Source organism: Colius striatus, chromosome 3 (genome assembly GCF_028858725.1).
Source record: "Colius striatus isolate bColStr4 chromosome 3, bColStr4.1.hap1, whole genome shotgun sequence".
Lineage (NCBI taxonomy): Eukaryota > Metazoa > Chordata > Aves > Coliiformes > Coliidae > Colius > Colius striatus.
In genome coordinates this window covers 20,708,066-20,730,576 of record NC_084761.1, presented here as the reverse complement: position 1 = coordinate 20,730,576, position 22,511 = coordinate 20,708,066, and the positions used below count along the sequence as shown (strand labels likewise).

At 43.1% G+C, this 22,511-nt stretch overlaps 1 protein-coding gene across 3 annotated transcripts in view; it reads left to right on the top strand.

Annotated features, from left to right (window-relative positions):
- Positions 1–22,511, top strand: part of SLC4A4 (solute carrier family 4 member 4) — a 246,237-nt gene that overhangs the window by 69,791 nt on the left and 153,935 nt on the right. For all 3 annotated transcript variants that reach the window (XM_061994177.1, XM_061994176.1, XM_061994178.1), the window contains one exon: positions 15,516–15,589. In XM_061994177.1, the coding sequence (XP_061850161.1) occupies positions 15,516–15,589 (74 nt within the window). The remainder of the gene's footprint in view (positions 1–15,515; positions 15,590–22,511) is intronic.

Sequence of the window (22,511 nt, the reverse complement as noted above, 5' to 3'; positions counted from 1 at the left end):
TTCTCCTTTTCCTCCCCCCCTTCTCCTTTTCCTCCCCCCCTTCTCCTTTTCCTCCCCCCCTTTCTTCTTGTTTTCTGCCCTTCTTTTCTCCTTGTTTTCCCCTTTCTTTTCTCCATTCCCCCCCTTTTTTCTGCCCCCCTTTTTTCCATTTTCCACCCTTTTTAACATTTTTCCCAAAATATTTCCTTGGCTCTGCCAATCTACAAAGGAGTGTGAAAGTTACTTTATCCTGTTGTGCTTTTATGAATATATATTACCAAAGCAAAACAACTGTTTTGGACCTGTTACAGAAAGTTGTTTTTCTTGGATTTATTATTCTCAAGGCAAATGTGTGTGAAAAGCAGAATGAATGTGGACAGTGAATGATCAACATGAGGAAATAAACCAGGTTCAGTGTGGTTGTGTATCAGATCTTAGCACACAGTCCTGGCCTGTCACGTTTGTAATTTGACTCTCATGGGCACCGCACACTAATTCTCATGCTCTACTTAAAATCAACCTGCATATTGTTTTGCTGTGACCTGTGTGTCACGTAGAGTGTGTTAACATTGACTATGGCTCCTGAGGATGTTTTTGCGTTTATAGTTCATAAAGCGTAAGTAGGAACTCTTACTTGACAAAGTTCAGGAAGAAGAGCAAAGAGAATAGGAGCTATAAAATATTTTTTATATATCTTATATTAAAATGCCATGGCTTGAATCCCTCATTGTCAAGGACTGAGTTGCATAGAAACCTGGGAACTTGCTTGATTGGCTGTAAAACGCTACAGGAATCTGAGTAACTAAAAGGCCACGCAAATGACCTTTCTTTGGTAAAGGGAGATGCCAATGATCTTCATTTCTTAGGCTGTTTCTATCCAGAAGGATATTTTTTGTTCAAGTCCTTTCCTAGAGTAAATGAGGTTTTCCAGACATTGTCCAAAAGCAATACCTATGCTAAAGTTCCATTTTTTTTTTTCTTTCCTTAGAGAAATCTGCTTGGTCTTCTTGACAAGCTCATTAGTTATTTATGCTAGTTTTTAGGTTACTTTGGAGGACCCAGGACTTCCTGCAGCTATTCTGCTTACCAGCATCACTGTGCTCCCATGAGTTTTTTTCCCCACAAGTTGTTCTTCCATGACAGTGGGACACTGTTACTAAGAAGTAGCTATGAGCACTTTCTGGCGAGAAGCTACTTTTCAGCTTGTGGGTTATTGTTTTGTTCTCAGTCTTGTTTTAGGCTGATAGGGGTAAGTCTATTTTGGGCTGCCCTTAAATGGATGTCATATAGAGGACAGTCTTGTTAAAACTTGGGAGTTGCCTGCTCAGCAGTTCAGTTATGTGCTCTTGGCTGTGGTTGGAAGATACAGTAAATCCAGCTTTAGGGCACTTAGAACCAAATTAAGAACATGACTGTCTCGTGAAGCAAAATGCCAATCCAGTAGCAAATTCATTGTGCTGGTAAAGTGAGTTTAACATTTCCAAATGGATTGACTTTATGCAGGATCATGCATTGTCTGCTTCTACCACTCTGCTTTTATGCTGCATCATGTTCCCTCTGTTCCAGTTAGTGTCCTGGTGGCAAAAGAGCCTGTATCAGTTTGTTCACTCACTAATGCGTCAAAAAAAGTAATCATGTGCCCCTGCCTGGTCTGGGCCAGACTCTTAATGGCTAATTGATAGTCTGTGGGTCCAAGTTTAAAGATCACGGGCTTGGTCTGCTCTTCGCTGGCACCATGCTTCAAAGTCAAGGTGGTAAGTAGGTCACTGCAAAGCATTTGCTCTCATCAATCAGCAAAGCATGTGGAAGGGCAAGGGGTACCCAAAGGTAGTGCTTTGCTTCATGCACCAGTGACCTGCTTCTACTTGGCCACTGCAGAAAAAATTATTGAGAAGTGTGCAAAGTGTCTGTTTGCTCTCTTTGCAAGTGCTGTCACAGCAATGAATGTGTGGGTGAGCTCTTTTGTGAAGCTAGCAGACACAGCTATGAGGTTCCCGTTGCATGTCTTTTATCCCAGTGACCATTACTGCTCCATCACAGCTATTTTCTTTGAAAATATTGGCAAAACCACATATGAACCTGCTGCTCTGATATCATGATGTGATATTTCAAGTAGCAGAAAAGTTTCCCTGCATGTGGGTGTAAGTCTGATTAGTGATAGCCAGGGGTCAGACATGGGTGATTCAGCCTGATTATAGCTCCTGAAGACGAATAGACGGATCTCTTAGATAGACCTCAGCCACCAGGATGATCAGGGGGCTTGAGCATCTTCCTTATGAGGAAAGGCTGCGGGAACGGGGGCTGTTTAGTCTAGAGAAGAGGAGACTGGGAGGGAGGGATCTCATTAATATTTACAAATATCTAAATGGTGGATGTCAGGGGGTTGGGGCATCACTATTTTCTGTTGTATCCAGCAACAGGACAAGGGGTAATAGAAAGAAGCTGGAACACAAAAAAGCTTCTTTTTTCCTTTTAAGGAAAAAACATTTCACTGTGAGAGTGAGGGAGCCCTGGCACAGGCTGCCCAGTGAGGGTGTGGAGTCTCCTTCTGTGGAGGTCTTCAAAACCCACCTGGATGTGTTCCCATGTGACCTGATTTAGGTGAACCTGCTTTAGCAGGGGGGTTGGACTAGATGATCTTTAGAGGTCCCTTCCAACCCCTACTATTCTATGATTCTATGATCTTTCTGAACAGGATTGCAAGTCTCTGTGATGATACAGAAAGGAATTGTCACTTGCAGCCCCATTTCTGCTGAATGGCCCTCGTGGGGGTGATTCCTAAGGCACCTGCATCCTTTAGGTTCTGGGACTTGTGCTGGTGTAACTGGTATTTTGCTAAGCACTCAGCACTCTTGAGAGACAGAATGGCTCCCGGGTTCATGGTGCGGTGGGCTGTGACTTACTATCTTCTGTTGTTCTGATTGGAGTTTACACTGATGGAAGTAATGAAATTCTTTATTTCAGTTTATTCTCAGATAGCTTTAAAACAGCTTGGTTTTGTATTTCTCTGCTCTCTCTCTGAAAATGTTTTTTCTTCACCTTTAGTAAACTTGCAACTTGCACTGGTTTGTACTTTGCAGTTTTTTGGGATTTTTTGTGCTGTTGCTTTTTTTCCCCCTCCCAGGTAGAGGGTGGACGTAAGAATGGTGTTTACTTGAAAATCGTCAGCATTTCTAGCTATCAGCTCTACATTAGTTTTGATTGACTATTACTAAATTAGTGTTTTATGCACAGACTGGGACCAATGCCAGTGACCTTCTTCAGGAGAGATTTTGTCTCGTCTTCCTCTGGGGAGCAGTTGCTATAAAGGCTTCTGGGCAAGCAGTTGTCACTAAAGTAAGGATGAGGTTAACTTGGAGCACTTCAGTCTCTGAAAGCCCACTGATTTTTGTGCCTAATACTTTTTGAGAAGTTGTCTTTCTTCCACTTGGATTGCATGTACACGCTGACATTTGGATTCATGAATTTGCCTCTTCTATCTTAGTTTTACACTTGTGTGCTCTAATCACACTCTTTTTGATGTGACCTCAAATGGTATCACATCCCTTCTTTCTTTTGAGTAACTTGACTAACTTGTAGAAATTAACATGTTAAAGTTTGCAGATATTGATTCCCACCCTTTCTCCCTGCTTTTCCTTTTCTCTCCTTCCCCCCTCAAGGCCTCTAGTATTTAGAAATCAAATAAAACTCTTGATATGCTTATGGGTCTCGGTCATGTACTTTCTACAAAATGTAGTTGGACAGCACACACATGGATTTTGGTGACGAGAGTGCTTCAAGAAGTTCCCTCTTGTGTAAAGCCGTTCAGTTCTGTTCAGTTGTGCCACATGAACTGTGTAGGAGATCGGGTTTTGAAGCAGATTACTGAAATCATCCATGTTAAAAATATCCTTTATGCTGGATTATTTTTTTTTTGAAACCAGCAGATCATGAAACTGCTTATCACTTCAGAATGCTGAGAATTGGATCAGAAATGCTGTGACCACACTCTGTGAAGTGCTGAAGGTGCATTAGCTCCCTTGGCTGCTTCACATATGTCCAAAACATTTTATACAATGAAGCTTTCTGCCTCTGCCAGTTGAGCTTTGTGCTGGATCAGGTATTATCTGTCCTCCTCCCAGCAGAAAGCGTAACACCAGCATATGTTCTGTACTGCGTGCTTGGCTGGGGCCTGGCCTGGCTCAGGCCTGATATTAATGTCGGTGGTCTGGAGTTTTGTGATGCTTTTAGAATGACTTCAGCATCCCAGAGATGCTTCGGAAGGTGAATGGGGAGGAGAAAGTGCAGCTCTAGGAACCGTGCCTTTGAAAGTGCGAAGCCTTAAGGAAGGGAGAAGTTCCAAACTGTCATTACAGAAGTGAAATTAAGATATAAACTAGTCTTACATATTTTGTGTTTGTGGGAGTATTTTGTGTGCAGGGGGTTATTGCTACAGAGAAGAAACTTCCCGCCAGACAGCCACCTGGGAGGATGAATGCAGAAGTTGCTTGCTGGGAAGCTGAGGTTGGGAGTACTGGGTTGTTTTCCCTGGGGAAAACCAGGTCTGGATTAGTAGTGCCACTGGGTGTGCTGCCCCACCCTGCATTGTACACAGGGCCTGCTCTTTTGCTGAGTGGGAAATGGACTTAAACCCAGGAACTCCTAGTTCAGATAACCCTTTTTCTTTTAAAAACCAGTCTGGCAAGACTGAGACGCTTACTTCAACATCCGTGTCTTTAGGTGACAAACAGTGTGTCAGGTCCTAGCTGCCCATACCTTGCTTTTTTAGACTCTATAGACAACATTCAGTAGATGCTGAGAAGATTCCTGCAGTCGCTCTTTTGTTGTCTAGGTTTATACATCTGCATATATAGAGTTTTATGCAGATCCCCTGTCTCTTATGTACTTTTAATGTCTTACACCTATTTTGATGTTGTGTGCTGAGCTGATGTAAAACACATGCTGTAATATTGCAGGCAGTTCTTAGACCATGATATCTGGTCTTATGATACAGTACACTTAGGCACAGATTTCTGGAGAAAGACTCTTGCAGGAGGCTTGAACAAAAGGCAACTACTACATAAACAAGATTGTTTTTCAATAGACACATGTTTAGTTGAAGAGCATGTGATAAATGCTCTCATAAATCAGCCCTCTGGAGCAGTTTCACCTAAGGTTTATTGAGCCTGAAATCATGCACTAAATGATAATCTGTTATATCCAGCCTAATTTTCTTTAAGTGGGGCAAACATATGCTGTATGGCTTGAAGTTACCTTTTCATATTAACCTTCTTGTTTAGTCCACTCCTGCAATGCACACTCTCCTCTTGCCACTTTCCCATTTTTGAACTGCTCCTAAGAATTTGCTAACTCTTTTTGTCCAAGCACATGCTTTGAAGCAGGTGGGAGATATTTTAGGAACTTTTTCATGACAGAATTGAACTCCATTTCTTTTTAAATCTTTCTGCAAAACTGAAAAAAAATTGTAGGAACAGCCATGTGTAATGGATGTGTAAAACAGCATCAAGTAAGAAGTTGCCTATAAAGGTTTAAAAGTAACAAAAATATTTCAGGACATGACATTATCACAGTCATGGCAAAAAAGAAATTCTGCTGGCTGTCTTGAAATAATAATTTTTAGGAAAAATTCACTACTGCTTGTGGGTTTAAAACCTGACACCATTCTGCCTCTAGAGAGAACCTTTTTATGATTTGTATTTCACACTTTGCAGAAGATTAAGCTACAAAAACGTCTGGTTTATGTTACCCTCAAACAGATATATTCATAATATTTGCAGTGCGAAATCACTTCTTCCTGTTGAATGGCTCGGCTCATAGAGCTCCTACATAAGTGAAACCTTCCAGAGCATCTCTATGCCCTCTCCTGGCTCTGGCTATGTTAAATGCAGCAGATGTATGCGGGAGATGTCAGGAAGTGGGTGCTCAGCTGCAAAGATTCCCCTGTATTGCTGGAGAGACGGCTTTAAGTGAGGTGCAAAATGAAACTTGAATGAAATGTGACTTTCCTTGCTGGTATGTCTCCCGTTACAGCTCCATGGTTTTCTTTAAGAGGAGGAAAATGAAAACAAAGAGGTAACTGACTTTATCAGTTTTATAATGTTGTGTCATTTCATGGTAAGCAATCTAAACGTAATAAAATAATGGCTTCAACTGCTACACCTACTCTAGACTCCAGTGCCAACATTCTCCCTTGTATTTCCCTCTGTTTTAATAATGCCACTTTCTTGTTTGTACAGAAGACAGCTTCAATTTCGTTCACTCTTAATTGTTTTTCCTTTGGAACATGCCCAAGTTAAAGAGTTCTTCTGAAGTTGTCACAGATTTAATTTGAAATCCAAATGATGTAACTTCTGTTGTCAAAATAAATTAAAAGAATTTTTAGCTGGGTTTCAGGAAGGTGCTCTCATAGGTTTTGCCTGTGAGTTGAGATAAAGCTTTAGAATTCTTGATGTTCCAGTCAGTAAGTTTTTGAAAACAAGATTTAGTCCAGAACTGAGACTCACATTTACATCTTACAATGGGCCTTCATTTCAATCCCCAACAATACCTCTGTAAAGTGAAACACTTCATGTAATGATGAGATGGCTTAATTAGGAATTTATACAAAACCAAACCAAATTAAAGTCACTACCCCCATACCCCTCAGTTTTCAAAAGTGATTCATGATCAATAAAGCCACTTTCAGTAATCTAAATAGCATGGCAAAGTATTCCTGAACAATTGGGTTACACTCTCTGGAGTGAAATCCACATAACTGAGAGGTTTCAAATAACCTGTATCAAGGTTTGTATTTTATTTGATGCTGCCTGGTTAATCTGAGAAACACCCAGTAGTTTGCTTGATGGTTTCCCCTAGGTCTTAATAACCTGCTGGCAAGGCCACAGTGTCAGTTGAAAGGGAAAATACGTGAATTGAATGAATGGGCAGAGACATAGAGGGAAATAAGAAAAATAAGAAAAAGCTATTTTATTGTGAAGATGAGAGAGCCCTGGCACAGGCTGCCCAGGGAAGGTGTGGAGTCTCCTTCCTTGGAGGTCTTCAAGACCCGCCTGAACACATTCCTCCGTGACCTGATCTGGGTGGACCTGCTTCTGCAGGCGGTTTGGACTAGATGATCTCTAAAGGTCCCTTCCAACCCCTACCATTCTATGATTCTATGAAATGGCTGCCTACAGAAAAGAGGAGGCAACCTCTCAGAAAGGAGGTTGCTGAGAGGCAAAGAAGCACTGAGAGAATATGTCTATTTAAAGGACTTATTCTCAAGAACATACTGAGCATGAAAAAAGGAAAAAAAAGTGAAATAGCATGAAATGCGAAAAGCTGTCTTGTAGCTGAATGCAGAGGTGTGTTAGCACACTGATGGGTGCAGGAGGGATAGTTCTTGACAAAGCTGTGCCAGGGACACAGGAGCTGTGCTTTGCTGGCCTACCTTCTGCATTCTGTGCAGAAGTACACCAGGTTGGGCCAGTGGTTTGTTTCCTATGTATGCCATCTTGTTGGACCTAGGTGGACTCACCACCCTCACAGGGCAGAACTTAGTCCCAATATCTAATCTAAATTCACTCTGTTTCAGTTTACAGCCATCACTCCTTGTTCTATCACTCCAGGACCTCATAAAAAGTCCCTCTCCAGCTTTCTTGTTGACCTATTTAGGACTAGAAATGAAACCTTAATCAGGTGGAGGATGGGAAGCATAACCTCAATGATTGATGTGGATTGTTGATGGGCATACTTACCATGTGTTTTGCTCATCCTTTCTCCAAAGCTGTTTTAACAAGCGTGCTTCAGTGTCAAGCAACAGAAGGCTTATGTCACTGTCATGCTTGAGAGACACAAGCAAGCAACAGCGAACCTTTGAGTATCCACATGCTCTCTGAAAAGAGAACTAATCCTGAACGTGCAGTTGCTTGTAAATTGGGATTAAGATGATAAATTTCCAAAGCTTACTTTCTTTTTGCCTCCCCCTTGTTTCACTGCAGCACATGCAATTAATCAGCAACTGTGTTGCACTCGTGGTTCAACAGGTGCTGATTGGAAGGAGAAAATAGACGCGGATACTGCAAAACGGAAAAGCGCAACCCAAAACAAATGAACAGTCAATGCTCCTTCAAGTCTCTGTGTGTTCCAGTCTTTTCCTGTGTGTCCTGCATTGTCAGAGAAAAGGGGGCTTTAGCACCTTTGTTGATTTTACAGATTTTAGACGTGTAGCATTTGTAATTGTCTCATGGTTCTGTACAGGAGATCATTTGTGTTGCACTGGAGAGAGGAAATGGCGTTCTCCAGTCAGACACAAAGTCTGCAGGAGGGGGAAGAGCTGATATGAGTCTGCATCTGCTCTGCTCGACTGCATCGTGCAAAGCAGTCATCTTGGTATTAGCTCTCTGTTGATTATCCAGAGTTATTTTAAAAGAAGCTGGGTTTATGTTTGGATTAAAAAAATATTATAGCGCAAGTTCTTTCTGCAGAAAGCAGAGGCTTCTGTCCTCTGCTCATGGTGAGTACAACCTTTTGCTGAGGAAGCATGTAAATAAATGCTATTTTAGAGCTGACAGGGGAAAATGCATCCAAGATAAATTTGGCAATGCTTTCTAAAAGTGCATCAACCAGACCATGCTGAGTATAGTCAGAGGCTCATTTTTCTATGTGATAGAGCCCATATGCAACTACGTGAGAAAAGTAAAGTACATCTAACCCCCAGACAGGAATTGGTCACATTACATCTGCTTATTCAACTGTTCACATATTGGTTGTGAAAGCTTCAACTGGGACCAAGTCTCCTTCCTAGTTTCCTCTTGGCCACTATGACTGCAGTATCCGAATGCTTCACAGATTGCAGAAAAAAGAAGTAATGTTATCTCTGCCTCTCTGCAGCCTGTTGTCAGAAGAAGCCTGTTTAGCTTATTGACTCATTATCTTTGAGATACACTTGGCAGCTAACTTGAGTGGCATAGTGAAGGTTGTCGCTGACAGGGAAGCCTTTGGTGGCTCTTTTCTACTCAGATCCAGACCTTGTGCATTCCGTCTGTGTGGGCCTCCACGTCAAGTTGATGTTTGCATTCTTCTGTCTGCCATTGAAAGCTGAATGATGTTTCCTGTTAAAAGTGATGATGGCGAAGGATGGGTTTCAGCCCGTGAAGGACTTTGAGTACCATCTTGGTTGTCACAAGCAGCTCTCTTATACCTTGGGAGGAGCAGTGTGGAGTGGGGCAGTGATTGTACCTGTGTCTGTTCCTTGTGAGCTATGTCATATTTGTTTTTGTGAGCTTTGGTCATGATTATCAGGAGCAAAAAGGCTGTTGATGCGTCTGTGTGCATGGGTCACTCTTTGTTTCCAGCAGCCCAGGGAGGAATTGCAGAGGGACAGCAGTCCTTTGTGTAGCAGACATTGGAGTGTCCAAACAGGTGAAGCTGTCAGAGGTAGTCGTCTGTCCAGCTGTAGAGTCTCCTCAGCTACGTTACAACCTCTAAGAGGAAAAATGACTTCTGTGCTGGACAGCTTCCCCCTTTTGTGTTTGGGAGGTAAATGGTGAGAAGGAGCAGTGTATGAGGAGATTCAGGTGAAGTCCTTGCAGGATTGTGAGACCCGCTGCACAGCTTAGCCAGCCATGCCTGATGTGGTCTTAGCTCTTTTTCTCCTCCAGCACACCCATCCATCGTGCTTCCACTCCACTTTATGGATAGCAGTTTTCTGAAGAAAAACTTGTGACAGGTAAATTATGCCAGGCTCTGAGAAGCAGACAAGTGTGGTTGATTCTGCATGCTTTTTTTACTTGCCTTTCCCATGAATGCAGACAGCTTCTGCACAGCTGCCCATACGAGTTGTAAAGCAGTAGCTGTGGCAGGTGCTGCATGGCTGGGCAGGCATGTTTAGGTTAGCAGGTTTGACCCGATGCTGTTGGGAGCCCTGCTCTCTCAGCTGGCAGGCATTGCTGCGCTGTGACCCAGTGTTCGTGGTCCTCTCTCCTCCCTGAAGCTGTTGACACACTGCACCCTGGCTTATTGCTGAAAGGTTACTCTTAAAATGTGACTTTCACATGGGCTCTGCATTATGCTATCACAGAGATGGCTCTGGTGTTTGGTTTTGGTTTTCTTTTCTCTGCTCAGTCCAGAGTTTGCTGGAGTTTCTTCCTGATTGCAAAAGACATTTGAAATGCTCCGAATCATCAAGTCTTATCAGCAAGTGTGGCAGGTTGATCATGGCTTGATACCAGGTGCCCACCAAAGCCACTTTATCACTCTCCTTCCTCATCTGTACAGGGGAGAGAGAAAATATAATGAGACTCGTATGGGTCAAGATAAGGACAAGGAGAGATAACTCACCATTTACCATCATGGGCAAAACAGATTCGCCTTGAGGATAAAACACTAATTTCTTACCTATCAAATCAGAGTAGGATAATGAGAAATAAACCCAAATCTTAAAAACATCTTCTCTCCACCCTTCTCTTCTTCCTACGTTCAACTGTACTCCTGAATTCTCTATCTCCTCCCCTCCAGTGGTTCAGAGAGATGGGGAATGAGGGTTACTGTTGGTTCATCACAGATTCTCTACTAGACCTTCTTCCTCAGGGGCAGGACTCCTTACACTCTTCCCTGCTCTAGCATGGAGTCCTTCCCACAGGAGACAGTCCTCCACAAATGTCTCCAACATGAGTCCTTCTCATAGGCTACAGTTCTTGATGAACTACTCCAGGGTGGGTCCCTTACATGGGGGCAGTCCTTCAGGAACAGGCTACTCCAGTGTGGGTCCCCCATGAGGTCACAAGTCCTGACAGCAAACCTGCTCCTGTGTGAGGTTCTTTCTGTCCATGATTCCACAGGTACTGCCAGGAACTCGCTCCAGCGTGGGCTTCCCATGGGGCCACAGCCTCCTTCAGGCATCCACCCTCTCTGGTGTGGGGTGCTCCTTGGGCTGTGAGTGGACCTCTGCTCTCCAGTGGCCTCCATGGCTGCAGGGGCAGGGCCTCACCATGGGCTGCACCATGAGTCTCTGCTCTGGCACCTGGGCACCTCCTTCCTTCCCTCCTCACTGACCTTGGGGTCTGCAAAATTGTTCCTCTCACATTCTCCCTCCTTGTTTGCTACCTGCAGTTGTACAGGGTTTTTTTTTCTTCCCTTCCGAAATACAGTATCCCAGAGGTGCTACCACCAATGTTAACTGCTCGGCCTTGGCCAGCAGTGGGTCTCTCTTGGAGCCATCTGGCATTGGCTCTATCAGACACAGAGGAAGCTTCTGGCAACTTCTTACAGAAGCTACTCCTGTAGCCCCCCTGCTACCAAAACCTTGCCACGCAAACCCGATACAGCAAGTAATAACTCTGATTTCTTGCTCCCCAGCTATGTTTCTATTTACCTTGAGCGAGTTGTATGGAAGAGCTTGGGTGTCTCATGTGGCCACTGCAGCGGTGGCCGGGCGGTGGCAGCACTCCATCTGTGGCTGGAGGAGGAGGAGGAGGAGGAGGGCTTGCCTCAAGCCTCTGCCTCCCTTGGGACAAGGAACAGTAAAGCTGAGGTTGCCTGATGCTTGAGAAATGTTGTGAAGGTGTGTTGGTGTATTACCACTGTTTAGTGCTGAAACAAGGACACCTGCAGGAAGAATTTAAAGTATGCTGAACAAAGCAGAGACTGTCAGATACGTGTAGCCAAGGGGAAGGACACAAAGAGTTTCAAGTAACTTTTTTTTTTGCCTTTTGCAAATAAGTTGAGTTTGAGCCACACCACTTTGCTTTAGAATCCCAATCCTGTTTGCTATGCTAATGCTGAATGTCCAGAAATGCTCTTACTTCAAAAGTTACCCAGAGCAAAGAGCCAAACGTAGCTGCTCGTTTCTCAGAATGAACTCTGCTTGCTGGAGAACAGTCTTTTCATCATCTCTTCTGCTTTGTGCTTTTTGATTTCTGTCACTTTTGCCCATTTTATACTGACCTTCCTCTCCCTTATGAAATCTAGGATCCTTGTTAGTATTAAATTGGTGTTTTTCTTTCTGAGTAGTCTGGCAGGATACTTCTGTGAGCTGTACCTGCAAGCGGTCTGCAAATTCTGGTTGGAGTTGCATGCTGTGTTGGGTAGGCTCTGTGTGACTCTTGTTAAAATCCTGTTGACACATATTGTCACTTCTAAAATGTTGGGTACAGATCTAATTATCTAACCAGAGAGGCCAATTACTGAAGCAGCTCACTTGGGTGTATTCTGTCAGAGTACATGACTTGCTCAGGTCTGAACTCTGAAAATAGAAAACCAATACTTTTTAATTAATATTTCAGGTTTGTTTCCAAAACCTTCTGGTAGCAGTAATGAGGATGTGGATCTGGATAAAAAAGTGACTATATATCCCATGCTTTTTACCTTACTACAAGACTTAAACTAAGGCACCTTTCTGTTCAGGCCCTAAAAAAACTTCCACCCTTTCCTCTATCTTGTGTGTGTGTCACCTCTCTGGGATGGTAGAAATATCTGCAGTGTTTTACTGATAAGATTCTGCCAGTTTTCCTCTGAAGACCCAAGTGAAGTTTTTCTTGCTATTTCATGTGATGTTTTTTTTTTTTCTTTCTAAATCTGCAACTGCCCCTTGATGTTATTTGAAAAATTCCAGGGGGCTGAAATATTTCCCCTGTGCAAATCTACAAAGGATGTTTTCTTGCTAGATTTTGGCCTGAAGAAATCCTGCGGTAATCTGAGAAGGGCAGAAAAGACCAAGTCAAGGGAGGTGGCGCTTGGGAGTCTAATCACTAAACTCCCGCGGATTAGAGATGAGGCATCTTGCCAAGGCGACCTAAGCTCTATTCCTGGCCCTTTAAACCCCCCCCCCAGCTCCTTGGGATCTGCTCTGCTGGCGTTTTGGGGAAGGCATCAGCCTTGTAGTATGTCGTAAGCAGTTTTCCAAGCCTCCGCAGCTTGAAAGTGCACTGTTAAATGTGATCATTTTATCAAAGGGAGGAAAGGTGTCTAGGGCCTGTTCCAGCAAGGTGCTGGGTACTCAGCAACAGGCAGAGGGATGCTGGGAAGATGCACTGCTGTGGTGGAGAATTTGAGCAGACGTTTTACTACATGGAGGACACTTGGTGAATTTTCAGCACTGTATTTTCCTTGCAGGCAGTGGAAATTGCTCCCTTCCTTTCCCCTCTTTTCTCCCTCTGCCCACCTGCCAAGAGGCTGTTGCTTCTTTGTTGCTGCGTGAGTGGAGATTCTGCCTAAGAAAATGTGGAGAAACTGGCCAAGGAAAGAGGTTTGACCAGGGGCTGTGGGATGTGCAGGTGTGGTTGCACACATACACACATTCTGAGAGGCCTGAATGTGTTGGTGCTCAGGGAACAGAGGCAGATGCCGGGGCATGTTGTGTGTGAAACTGTAAGAACAAGACTTTACAGAGTAATAAAGCATGTGTGGTTTGTGTTTGGGCTGGAAATCCAGTCCCATCTGTTCCAGATGTTTTCAGTTGTGCTTATAGCAAGTAGCTACTGTGCTGCTCTAGGGGAAAAAATGTTGTTTTTTTTTGTTAAGGAAAGGATGTGCCTTCACAATCGTTGCAAACAGGCAAGAGCATCCATGAAATATATGCCATTTTATTGCCTTAGAAAAGATGCATAAATACTCCTGAATAATTTAATGAAGAACTGGAGCTTTCGGGGAAGGCTTCTGTGTGCGTGCCTGAGTGCTGGCTTTGTGTATTTTGTCAGCAAGAAGCATGTCCTACCCCTTCATGCAGGGCAGAAGCTACTTGCAAAATGGTACCTCAAAGTCAGGAAAATTTGTTCTTCAAGTCCTCTGGCTTCTGGATTTCCAGCAGACAGTGGGGGAAAAACAGCCTGTATGGAGGTGGGCCTCGTTGCAAATATCTGAATTGGACCTGTGCTTAGGAGCTAATGGTCATGTTCGAATCTGGGTATGGTGCTGTACTATTTGCTGCCATCCAGTAATGCAAAAGAAAAATGGATGTTTCCATATGCTTAGTTATTGATTTTGAACGCGACCTGTTTTGCTGTGTTCTTTTTCATCTGTGACATGGATGACACATTCATGGGAGCTGAACTGCAGACTAAGAGCCAAGGATGAGGGCAATGGTGTGTTAGTAAAGGTGCTTGAGGTGGAGGAGAACTTGGCAAAAATGGAAGAATGGCTTCTGTGCTACTACCTTCAGAAAATGAGAGTTCTGTTGCTTTTGTTTATGTCTGAATTGTATCTTCTGGTTTTGTTCAGGTAGGTGTTGATATGCAATGTAGATATCCTCAGCCATTCTGATTTCTTGGTACTCATTCATTCAGTTTTTATCCTCTCCTGAATTTGAATTTGCCCTTATAAACTGTATTGTTTGCTGTTACTGCATTTGGAGGATCTTGTGGGATCACAAGTGAAAGCGATATGGATGTGAAGAGGTCTTTAAAGGCTTTGTTTCTTTCTGTACCGAGGCTTTGTTTCTTTCTGTACTGAGTTTGTCCCCATTCCATTCAGGGAATATAAGTAAAAGTTACTGGTTTTTGCTTGTTACCTACATACACCTATTTCTTGCTATTGGTAGTGAAATGTTACCATCTCAGTCTCTGGCTAAATTAAGATACAAAGCTTCCATTGTGACTGTCCAGGAAATGTGTGCTTAGCCTCTAAGTGATATAAAAGGAGATTATTTAATATAGCTAGATTATTTTTCCTTCGTTATTTAATCATTTTTGTATCTGCTTCTCGAAAGTGACTTTGCAGATGAACGCTGGGAAACCTTGCAGGGTTTTGCTTTGTGGGTGAAATACAGCAGCGCGAGCTCTGGGCAGTGCCACGGGAGGACTTCAGTGGTGGAGGTATAGAAGTCTCTCCTGTATAGAGAAGCAGATCAGAGGCAGCGAGAAAAAGGGAGGGAGAAGGTGGCAACTACTAAAACCTGTCCCCAAATAGATGAATGAATGGGTGACACACATAAAGGACTGCTGTGATGGTCTGACTTACTGTAGCTTGGTCTCTGGATAATCCTCGTATGTCAGATTTCCGTAAGGCCAACATGTGACACAAAGCTTGCCTCCCGACAGACAAGTGTGCTTTGCTGGTATTAAGAGGCTGTCTGAAGGCTGGTTTCCCCGTGTGTGTGTCTGTGTGTAGCGTGCATGCTTGCTAGTGTATGTGGTTCTGCAGCTGCTGTCTTCTAGAAGAACTTTAAAAGAGAAACTGGAATTCTACAGACTCTTGACTATTGTGTAGACAGTCTCAAACCTGCCTGTGTGTCTGTGCATAGAAAACAAGAAAAAAGAGGAGGAAAAAAAAAAAAGAAAAATAATTGAGAAACAGGAAAAAAACCCCAAAGCCTTCTAGCTGGGATTACCTTTCTCACACCTGTCACCACTGATGCCCTCTCAAGGTCAGAGGCCAGCTTAAACCAAACGCCGTGTGAAAGGAGCTCTATGAAGGAACAGCAGGCACTGGAAGGAGAACAAGAGTGCCGGCAGGAACATGAACAACAGCCTGCAAGTTAACCTGCCCAGGACCTGGGCTGGTTCCAATAGCTCACTCCAGGAGAAGTCTGAGCATTCCTTTTTTCTTTTCTATTACTATAGGATGGAAGACGAGGCAGTACTGGATAGAGGGGCTTCCTTCCTTAAACATGTATGTGATGAAGAAGAAGTGGAAGGTAAGATATCTTGGACTGCTGGGGAGAAAAGGTGCCTTCACAATTTGTATTTATACATAAGATCAGCACGAGTCAGCAGAGAAAAAGGGCACCTTTGTTTTGCCAAGTAATCAATCTTAAAATTGTCTGAAACACCGATAAGCTTAATCGGGGTGAAACTGACTTTCTAAAATGCTCTTTTTCAGTTCAGGAGTGACTGTTGTTACATGCACATGTTTATGCTTCCAGAAAGCCGTGTTTGCTGTGCCTTGCATGGTGCCTGTGAATTATCAGGACTGTTTGGTTTCCTTTCCTCTGTGAATATAGTTTTGTCAAGGCTTGCCATCACTGCTTCACTTGGAAGTGCTGGAATATGGTGTCAGGTGTTGCAGATAGAGAAGCAAACTGGAAAAACCAGCAGCATTTGTACCAAGTGTTGGAGTGGACATAAGGCAGTAAGAGGACCTTTACTTGAGTTATCCTTTTGTCTTAGGAAGCACAAAGAGATGATTTTTTCTCCTTCCTGAGAGAAGAGCTCTTTAACAGAGCAAACGATTTCCTCACTTGTTAGGAAAAAGAGTAGACTCCTTTGAAAGTGTTTTTATTTTCTCTCTAACTAAAAATGTTGTGGAAATCTCAAAGGTGAAAGGAATTTAAAGGAGTTTAGATTAACATTGTTTGTGGAAAATTATGGAGCTGATAGGAATTAATTATTTGCAGCAAATTCTCTTTTTCTTATTTTATAAGGATTGTGTGCTTGATAAACTAGTAGGAGAGAAGGAGGAAAGAATGATAGGGTATATACCTAGAAGGGAAAGGAGGCCAGTATTTCACCTCACAGCACTATAGTTCCCCTCTTGACTGAGGTAAATAATTTTATTCTAATTTATTTGCAAACAAATGTCTGTGGCTTTTTGGTTTAAAACATTTTGCAAGCTGTAATGTTACAGCCATGCCATTGTCACTGGTAATGGATGGTAAAGAATCGAGCAGTAAAAAGGAAAATAATCTCCAAAAAGATGAACTGGAACACTTCCAGCAAACCAAACCAGTCGTTTCGATGAAAAAGCCTGTGTGTTTTCTTCCTCTGTTGTATGAAGTGGTCTGTGCTCAGTAGCTATAAATCATCATGTTGGGTTTAATTAGGCTGTTTGCTGTCTGCAGGGTTGAAATGACTGGGGTTTTGTATTAGTCTTTTGTTTGTAGAATAATTGACATTTTGGCACAGCAAAAATATTTGAGGGGAAATATTTACTGTCTTAAATATTGCCACATGCTGTTGTGGTGTGTATTGCCCATGTTTGACACTCCAAGAACATAATACAAATTGTTGTTTGTGAAGAGCCATGTGGGAGTGTCCTTTTCACTGTCTGCAGGTGCTATGAAAAGGGTTGTGGTTAATGCTTTAAGTCATATTTGTAGATGTGGTGTGTTTATCTCCCTCCTTCAGTGTAGATGTTGTCATTTGATTGAGTTGGTCTAACAGACCAGTTGCAGTTCATCTCGCTGGGGAAAAGAGAAGAGGAGGTGAAACAAGTATTTCGAATTGCACATGACAGGCCTTTGAGAACTGTGTCTGCTTCTCTGGGCCTCTGGAGAGACTTGGAGCTCCAACTAATTGCCTTGTTTGTGCTGAAGGCATCACCTCAGATCTTGCTGGGCTCTGCGAGTGACCTGGCTGCATCACAGCAGGAGTGCTGCCTGTGGCGGGGCCGGCGCTGGTGCTGGAGCATCTTGCCAGGTCACGACACACGTATGGCGCTGGAGCAATGCGGCTGATGAGTTGCTGCTCAGCCGCTCCACTCTTCTGGAGTTGAGACAGCCTTGAGTTCATAGTGTACCTGGCAAATCTGGGGCATTACAGTGCAAGTCATCATTGAAGGTTTTGGTGCTTTGAAGAGATCTTATTTGCCTTAGAGGGGAAGATTTCCAACCTAAATGGTTCTATGATTCTATCCATGTCCTCAGCTACATCTAACTCTCCACACAGATGTGTACCCTGTATATAAGTATGCTTAGTGCTTGTATGTATCTAATAGGCACATATGCATCCCGTGTACAGTCATAGTCTGCATGTGTAGAATGAACTGTTGACTTACAAAATGGTTTTGGGTTTGAAGGGATCTTTTAAAGACTGTCTAGGTCAATTCCCTCCCATGGGCAGGGACATTTTCTACTAGACCAGGTTGCTCTAAGCCCCATCCAACCTGCTCTTGAACACTTCCAGGGATCAGACAGCCACAGCCTCTCTGGGCAACCTGTCCCAGTGCCTCATTAGGCATACAGAGAACAACGTGTTCCTTTTATCCTATCTAAATCTACTTTTGTTCAGTTTAAGTTCCAATGGGGGGGCTAAAACTTCAGGTTGAAGACCTTTGAATGATACTTTGTGCAGATGCTTTAAAATCTTTCTGCTAGATTTCTGCAGTCTTTCAAGGTGGGGAGAACATTTGTCTAGAGACCTGAAGGTGTTAGCTTTGAAGTGCTCTCCATTACTTCAGCCACTTTCATGGTATGGTTATAACTTGCTTTTCTAAAAGGTTCACAGTTGTTTCATCCTCTGTAGAAGAAAGTAACGGCAAGTAGAATTGTTACCTTCAGGTGTATTGTATTTTTCTAATAGTTTTTATTTTTGGCCTACTTTGATGAGGAAACAACATACATACCATAAAGTTTTTTATCTCTTTTCCCCCTTCTTTCCATTCCTTTCCCAGTATTTTTTTGAACCTAGCAGTCAATATTCATCAAATTTTTCAAGGAGGCTCTTTAAAGCTACTCTAAATCTCACTGAACTTATAGGAGAAACAAACACCTCAGTGGAGAGACCGTTTTCCCTCTGACAGGGAAAGGGGAATTGTAACCTTTATGAGGAAAGAGCTGACAGTGTAGCGTTAAGGCTATGGGACTTGGGGATTCCTCAGCCACAGGAGCTTGCAGGAGAGAACAGGAAAACCCTGCTGCAAAATTATTACATGCTTCTGTTGCTTGTTAGTTGGTTTGATTTCAAACAGAAGACAGTTCTGAAGACAGAATTTTCAAGTTGTTACTGTAAGCATCTCTCTCTTCACATTCCCACAAGAAGAGAGAAACAGAGTAGTATCATTTTATTGGTAGCTGGTGGTCTTGCATTATGTCTATGAGATGGAGATAGAAACTCTGAATTATCACGTCAGTCACTAATTTGATTATGTAGTGGTGTAGGGGAGGGGGAAGGACTTTGCTTGTTAAGGAGAGGGAAAAACGAGCCTTTCTGGTCAGTGGGTTGTTGAGACATTTTCATCTTGAGGCAATTGTCAGTCATGCCCTTGATGAGTAAATGTAATGTTAATAGAAACCACACATACCTGACAAAAGTATGTCCCTTTGGCCTGATTCCAGGGGCTGTTTAATGCTTCTCCGAGATGGCACCTCAGTGTGGTTCTACGATGGAATATGTTGCTATTTTATTAGGGATATCAGCTGTTGATGTTGGAAAATTATTCCATTCTAGCTCATCCCCTACTACCGTTATCAGTGGGAGGGCTCAACTGGTGAATTCAGTATACGTTAGTTACAAAGTGATGCTTTGCTGATCATCACTGATGTTGCATGTAAGTGCCCAGCAGGTGAGTTGGCAAGGTGATGGATCTGCCTGCGTTCAGGCCAGAGTGTGGAGGGAAAGTGAGTGTGAAGATATAGGCTTTCTTGGGGGAAATCATGAAGAGGTGCTGCCCTAAGCTGAACCTCCTGTGAGAGAAATCTGTTCCCATTCATTTTGAGCACTGCACGTTCCTTTCCTTGAAGGTAATGACATACTGCTGTAATGCCACTGTTAGGAGTGCTGGTATGTGTGACACAAACAGATTACTTAATAACCAATTTTGCAAGAGGGGAAAAATAAAGCTCCACCTTATCCTTTGAGATAAGGTATTCTTGGCTCTTTGAGCATAACTTCCCCTGGGCTTGCTGCCACCTTGACTTCATGGTGGGGTGGAGAATGCTTGATTTCAAGCCTGACAGCTCTCCTGCTGGAAGGCTTTCACTCTGGCTGTGTGGATGAGGAGATGGAGACCAGCACTCATATCAGGTGTTTTGTCCTACATTTCACATCATTTGCAAAGAAGAGGTCTCGAGAGTATCTCAGATACCACTGCTAAGTATCTCTTCAATACCACTGCTGTAGGAGTAAAGTCAGGAAAAATGCTGTTGCAGTGGAAACTTTTCCATGGATTCTGTTATCGTTATGGGATTTACTATATAGAGAGCCTCAAATAGGGATTTTGTAACAACTTTCTGTAACTACTTTCTCTGTTTTAGCTGACTCTTCCCCACACTTTACTCCCTATTGCTTTCTATTCTTGACCCTGTTGTGTCATTTCACTTTACTGGTAGAAAGCTGTGTGATGCTGTAAGCCTAAGATCATTACTTGATGGTTGAATCAATGAGGAGAGAGGTTGAAAGGGTAAAGATAACTGTGAAAATCTTTACCTTTATTAACAGCAGGCAGAAGGTAGGAGAAATGAGCTGTATTTACCCATTTTCTTTGTTTCCTTTTTCTTCTCTCATCCCCACTCTCAGGTTTTGATCACTGACTGTAAGGCAGACTTTCTCCATTTTCAGAAATAACCAGAAGATCTGTTCCATATCAGTTAGTTTTTAATTGCTTCTGAAAAGAATATGATTTAAAAACTCATCAGATAAAATTTCAGCACAGAAGGTACTTCATTAATATACTTTGCTACCTTTCATTTATATGCAGAGATAGAATGGGCACTTTTGCTTTGGTAACACATTTGCTTTGGTAAAACCAAGCCAGGCTTTGCTTGTGCAAAACAATGAGAACTCTGGCACTGCCTTTTTGCTCTCTTTCCGTACAGCAGCTGGCACAGGTTGGGAATGGCAAGCACAGATTAGGACCTAAATGCTGTGCTGCACAGCTAGCTTCACTGCAGACTTTAGATAATATGATAAATCCCTATGGAAAAGTTGAGAGCAGGGTTTTTTTGTGGGGAGCAGGGGGTGATTAAGTCAATAGTACAAGTGCCATGATGTCTGTGAAATACAAATCACTCATGAAGTGGTTTGTTCACAAATTTTTGTCATTAAGATTTTTCAGTAATTTGTTAGTTTGATGGTAGTAAATCTATGAGTGTGTTCACTATACACAGTTTCCAGCAAGTGTGTCTCCCCCATCACTGCATGGGATACTGTTCTGGTCATGGAGGATATCTTTGGTCTATGGTCAGGAATCAGCATGAGCTTTGAAGTTCCTAGGGTTGTGTGACAAGGTGTTGATACCTGCCTACTCCAAGCCCTGTGAGAAAAACTGCAATCCAAGTTCAGGTAATGATAAACTTACTTTACATAAGGTAGTGATAAGTTGACTGTGCATGAAGGAGAAATCAAGAAAATGTTGTAAGAACAGCTGAGTCAATATATGATGTGGCTTGCCTGTTGTGATGGAAGGGTGGTGTTTTCTTTTAAGAGGTGATAAGTTTTGCACTGGTAGGTGCTGTGAGAGTAAGGTACGTGGCAATGAAGGAAGGCGTTTCCATACCACTCTGACAGTAACTGGCTTTTCCACCTCTTACAGGTTTAGAAATGATCAACTCTCTGACCTGATGGTGAAACTAATTTTGCTGAGGGCTATGCTAATTAGAAAGGTGGCCATCACATGGCCTTTGATGGTAGCAACTTCTCTGAGTGGATGTTTTTAGTTACTGGAGCCTTGCTAAAGCTTCTGGTCCTTACCACGAAGGCGCAGGCACCTGGACAGTGCATAGTAGTCCTGTCCAGAGACTGTTCATGAGCCTCTGTTGTGTCAGTGTCCTCATGATAACAATCCTACAAAGGTCACTTTTTAAGCCCACTATTGTTTTGCTTCAGTTTCTGTAGGTGCTGCTCAGGATCAGTGTCCATGCAGGCTAGTGTTGTAGTTGTGCAGCTGCAGGTTACATGATGGTTTGGTTCTCTCCTGGGACATTTCAGTTAGGATGCAAGTCTAAGCATCTTTAACTGTCTTCTCCCACCCATTGCATGCACCTTCATCTACCTAACAGCCCTTTTTTAAGGTACAGTAATACTGGATATGACAATTAAGGATGGAGATTGAAGAACAGATACAGCCTTTGCTCAGTCTTCAGGTGTGGGCCCCAGATATGCCATTTACCCTTCCTGATTTTTTTCTGGGACATTTCAAATTAAAAGGTAACACAAAATGTGTTGGGGAGACCCAATCATGGTTGTAAAATGTAATGCTAGTGTTTGCTCTGGTTGACTCCATCAAAGGGTTTTTGCCCGTTCACTGAATTGATAAATTTTTAAGAGATACACTCCATGCTATGGGTCAAGGTGCAGAGAAGTAGTGAAGGTACATGGCAGAAATCACTTGGCAAATGGGGAGATATTGAGGCAGAAGGTAGAAGATACCTGACCCTGTGTCAGCATTGGGTTCCTTCAAGCCTGGCCACCTCAAACAGTCACAGCCTTTGTGTAGCTATGGAACACAGGAACGTCTTTCCCTCTCCCATCTGTGCACCCAGAACTAGTGGTGCTGGGCTTAACCTGAAAACTGATGCTAGGGTTGCTTATATATATATATATATATACAGCTGAGATCTATCTCTGCTGAGATAACTCCAGTCTGTACACTAGTTCTGTCATTATCTCAGCCTTTATGAAAGTCTGTCCCTTCCTTTCCTTTGGGTGATACTCCTAGTCTAGTTGTGAAACACTGGGACAACTTCCTTAGCAGTAGAAAGCTGAGAAGGGGTATAGGAAACTCAGACACTTCCTTGGTGGAAACACTGTGCTGCTGGAGAGGTGTTCAGAGGCTTTTGGGTGAAGGAGGCTCCTGCTGATGAGCACCATGTTGTTTGAATTCCTTCATGGTGCCCCGCCGCCAGCAACCCCGGTTCCTACTGGGGCAGTACTGCAGGGTCAGGCAGGTAGGAGGACTTCCCA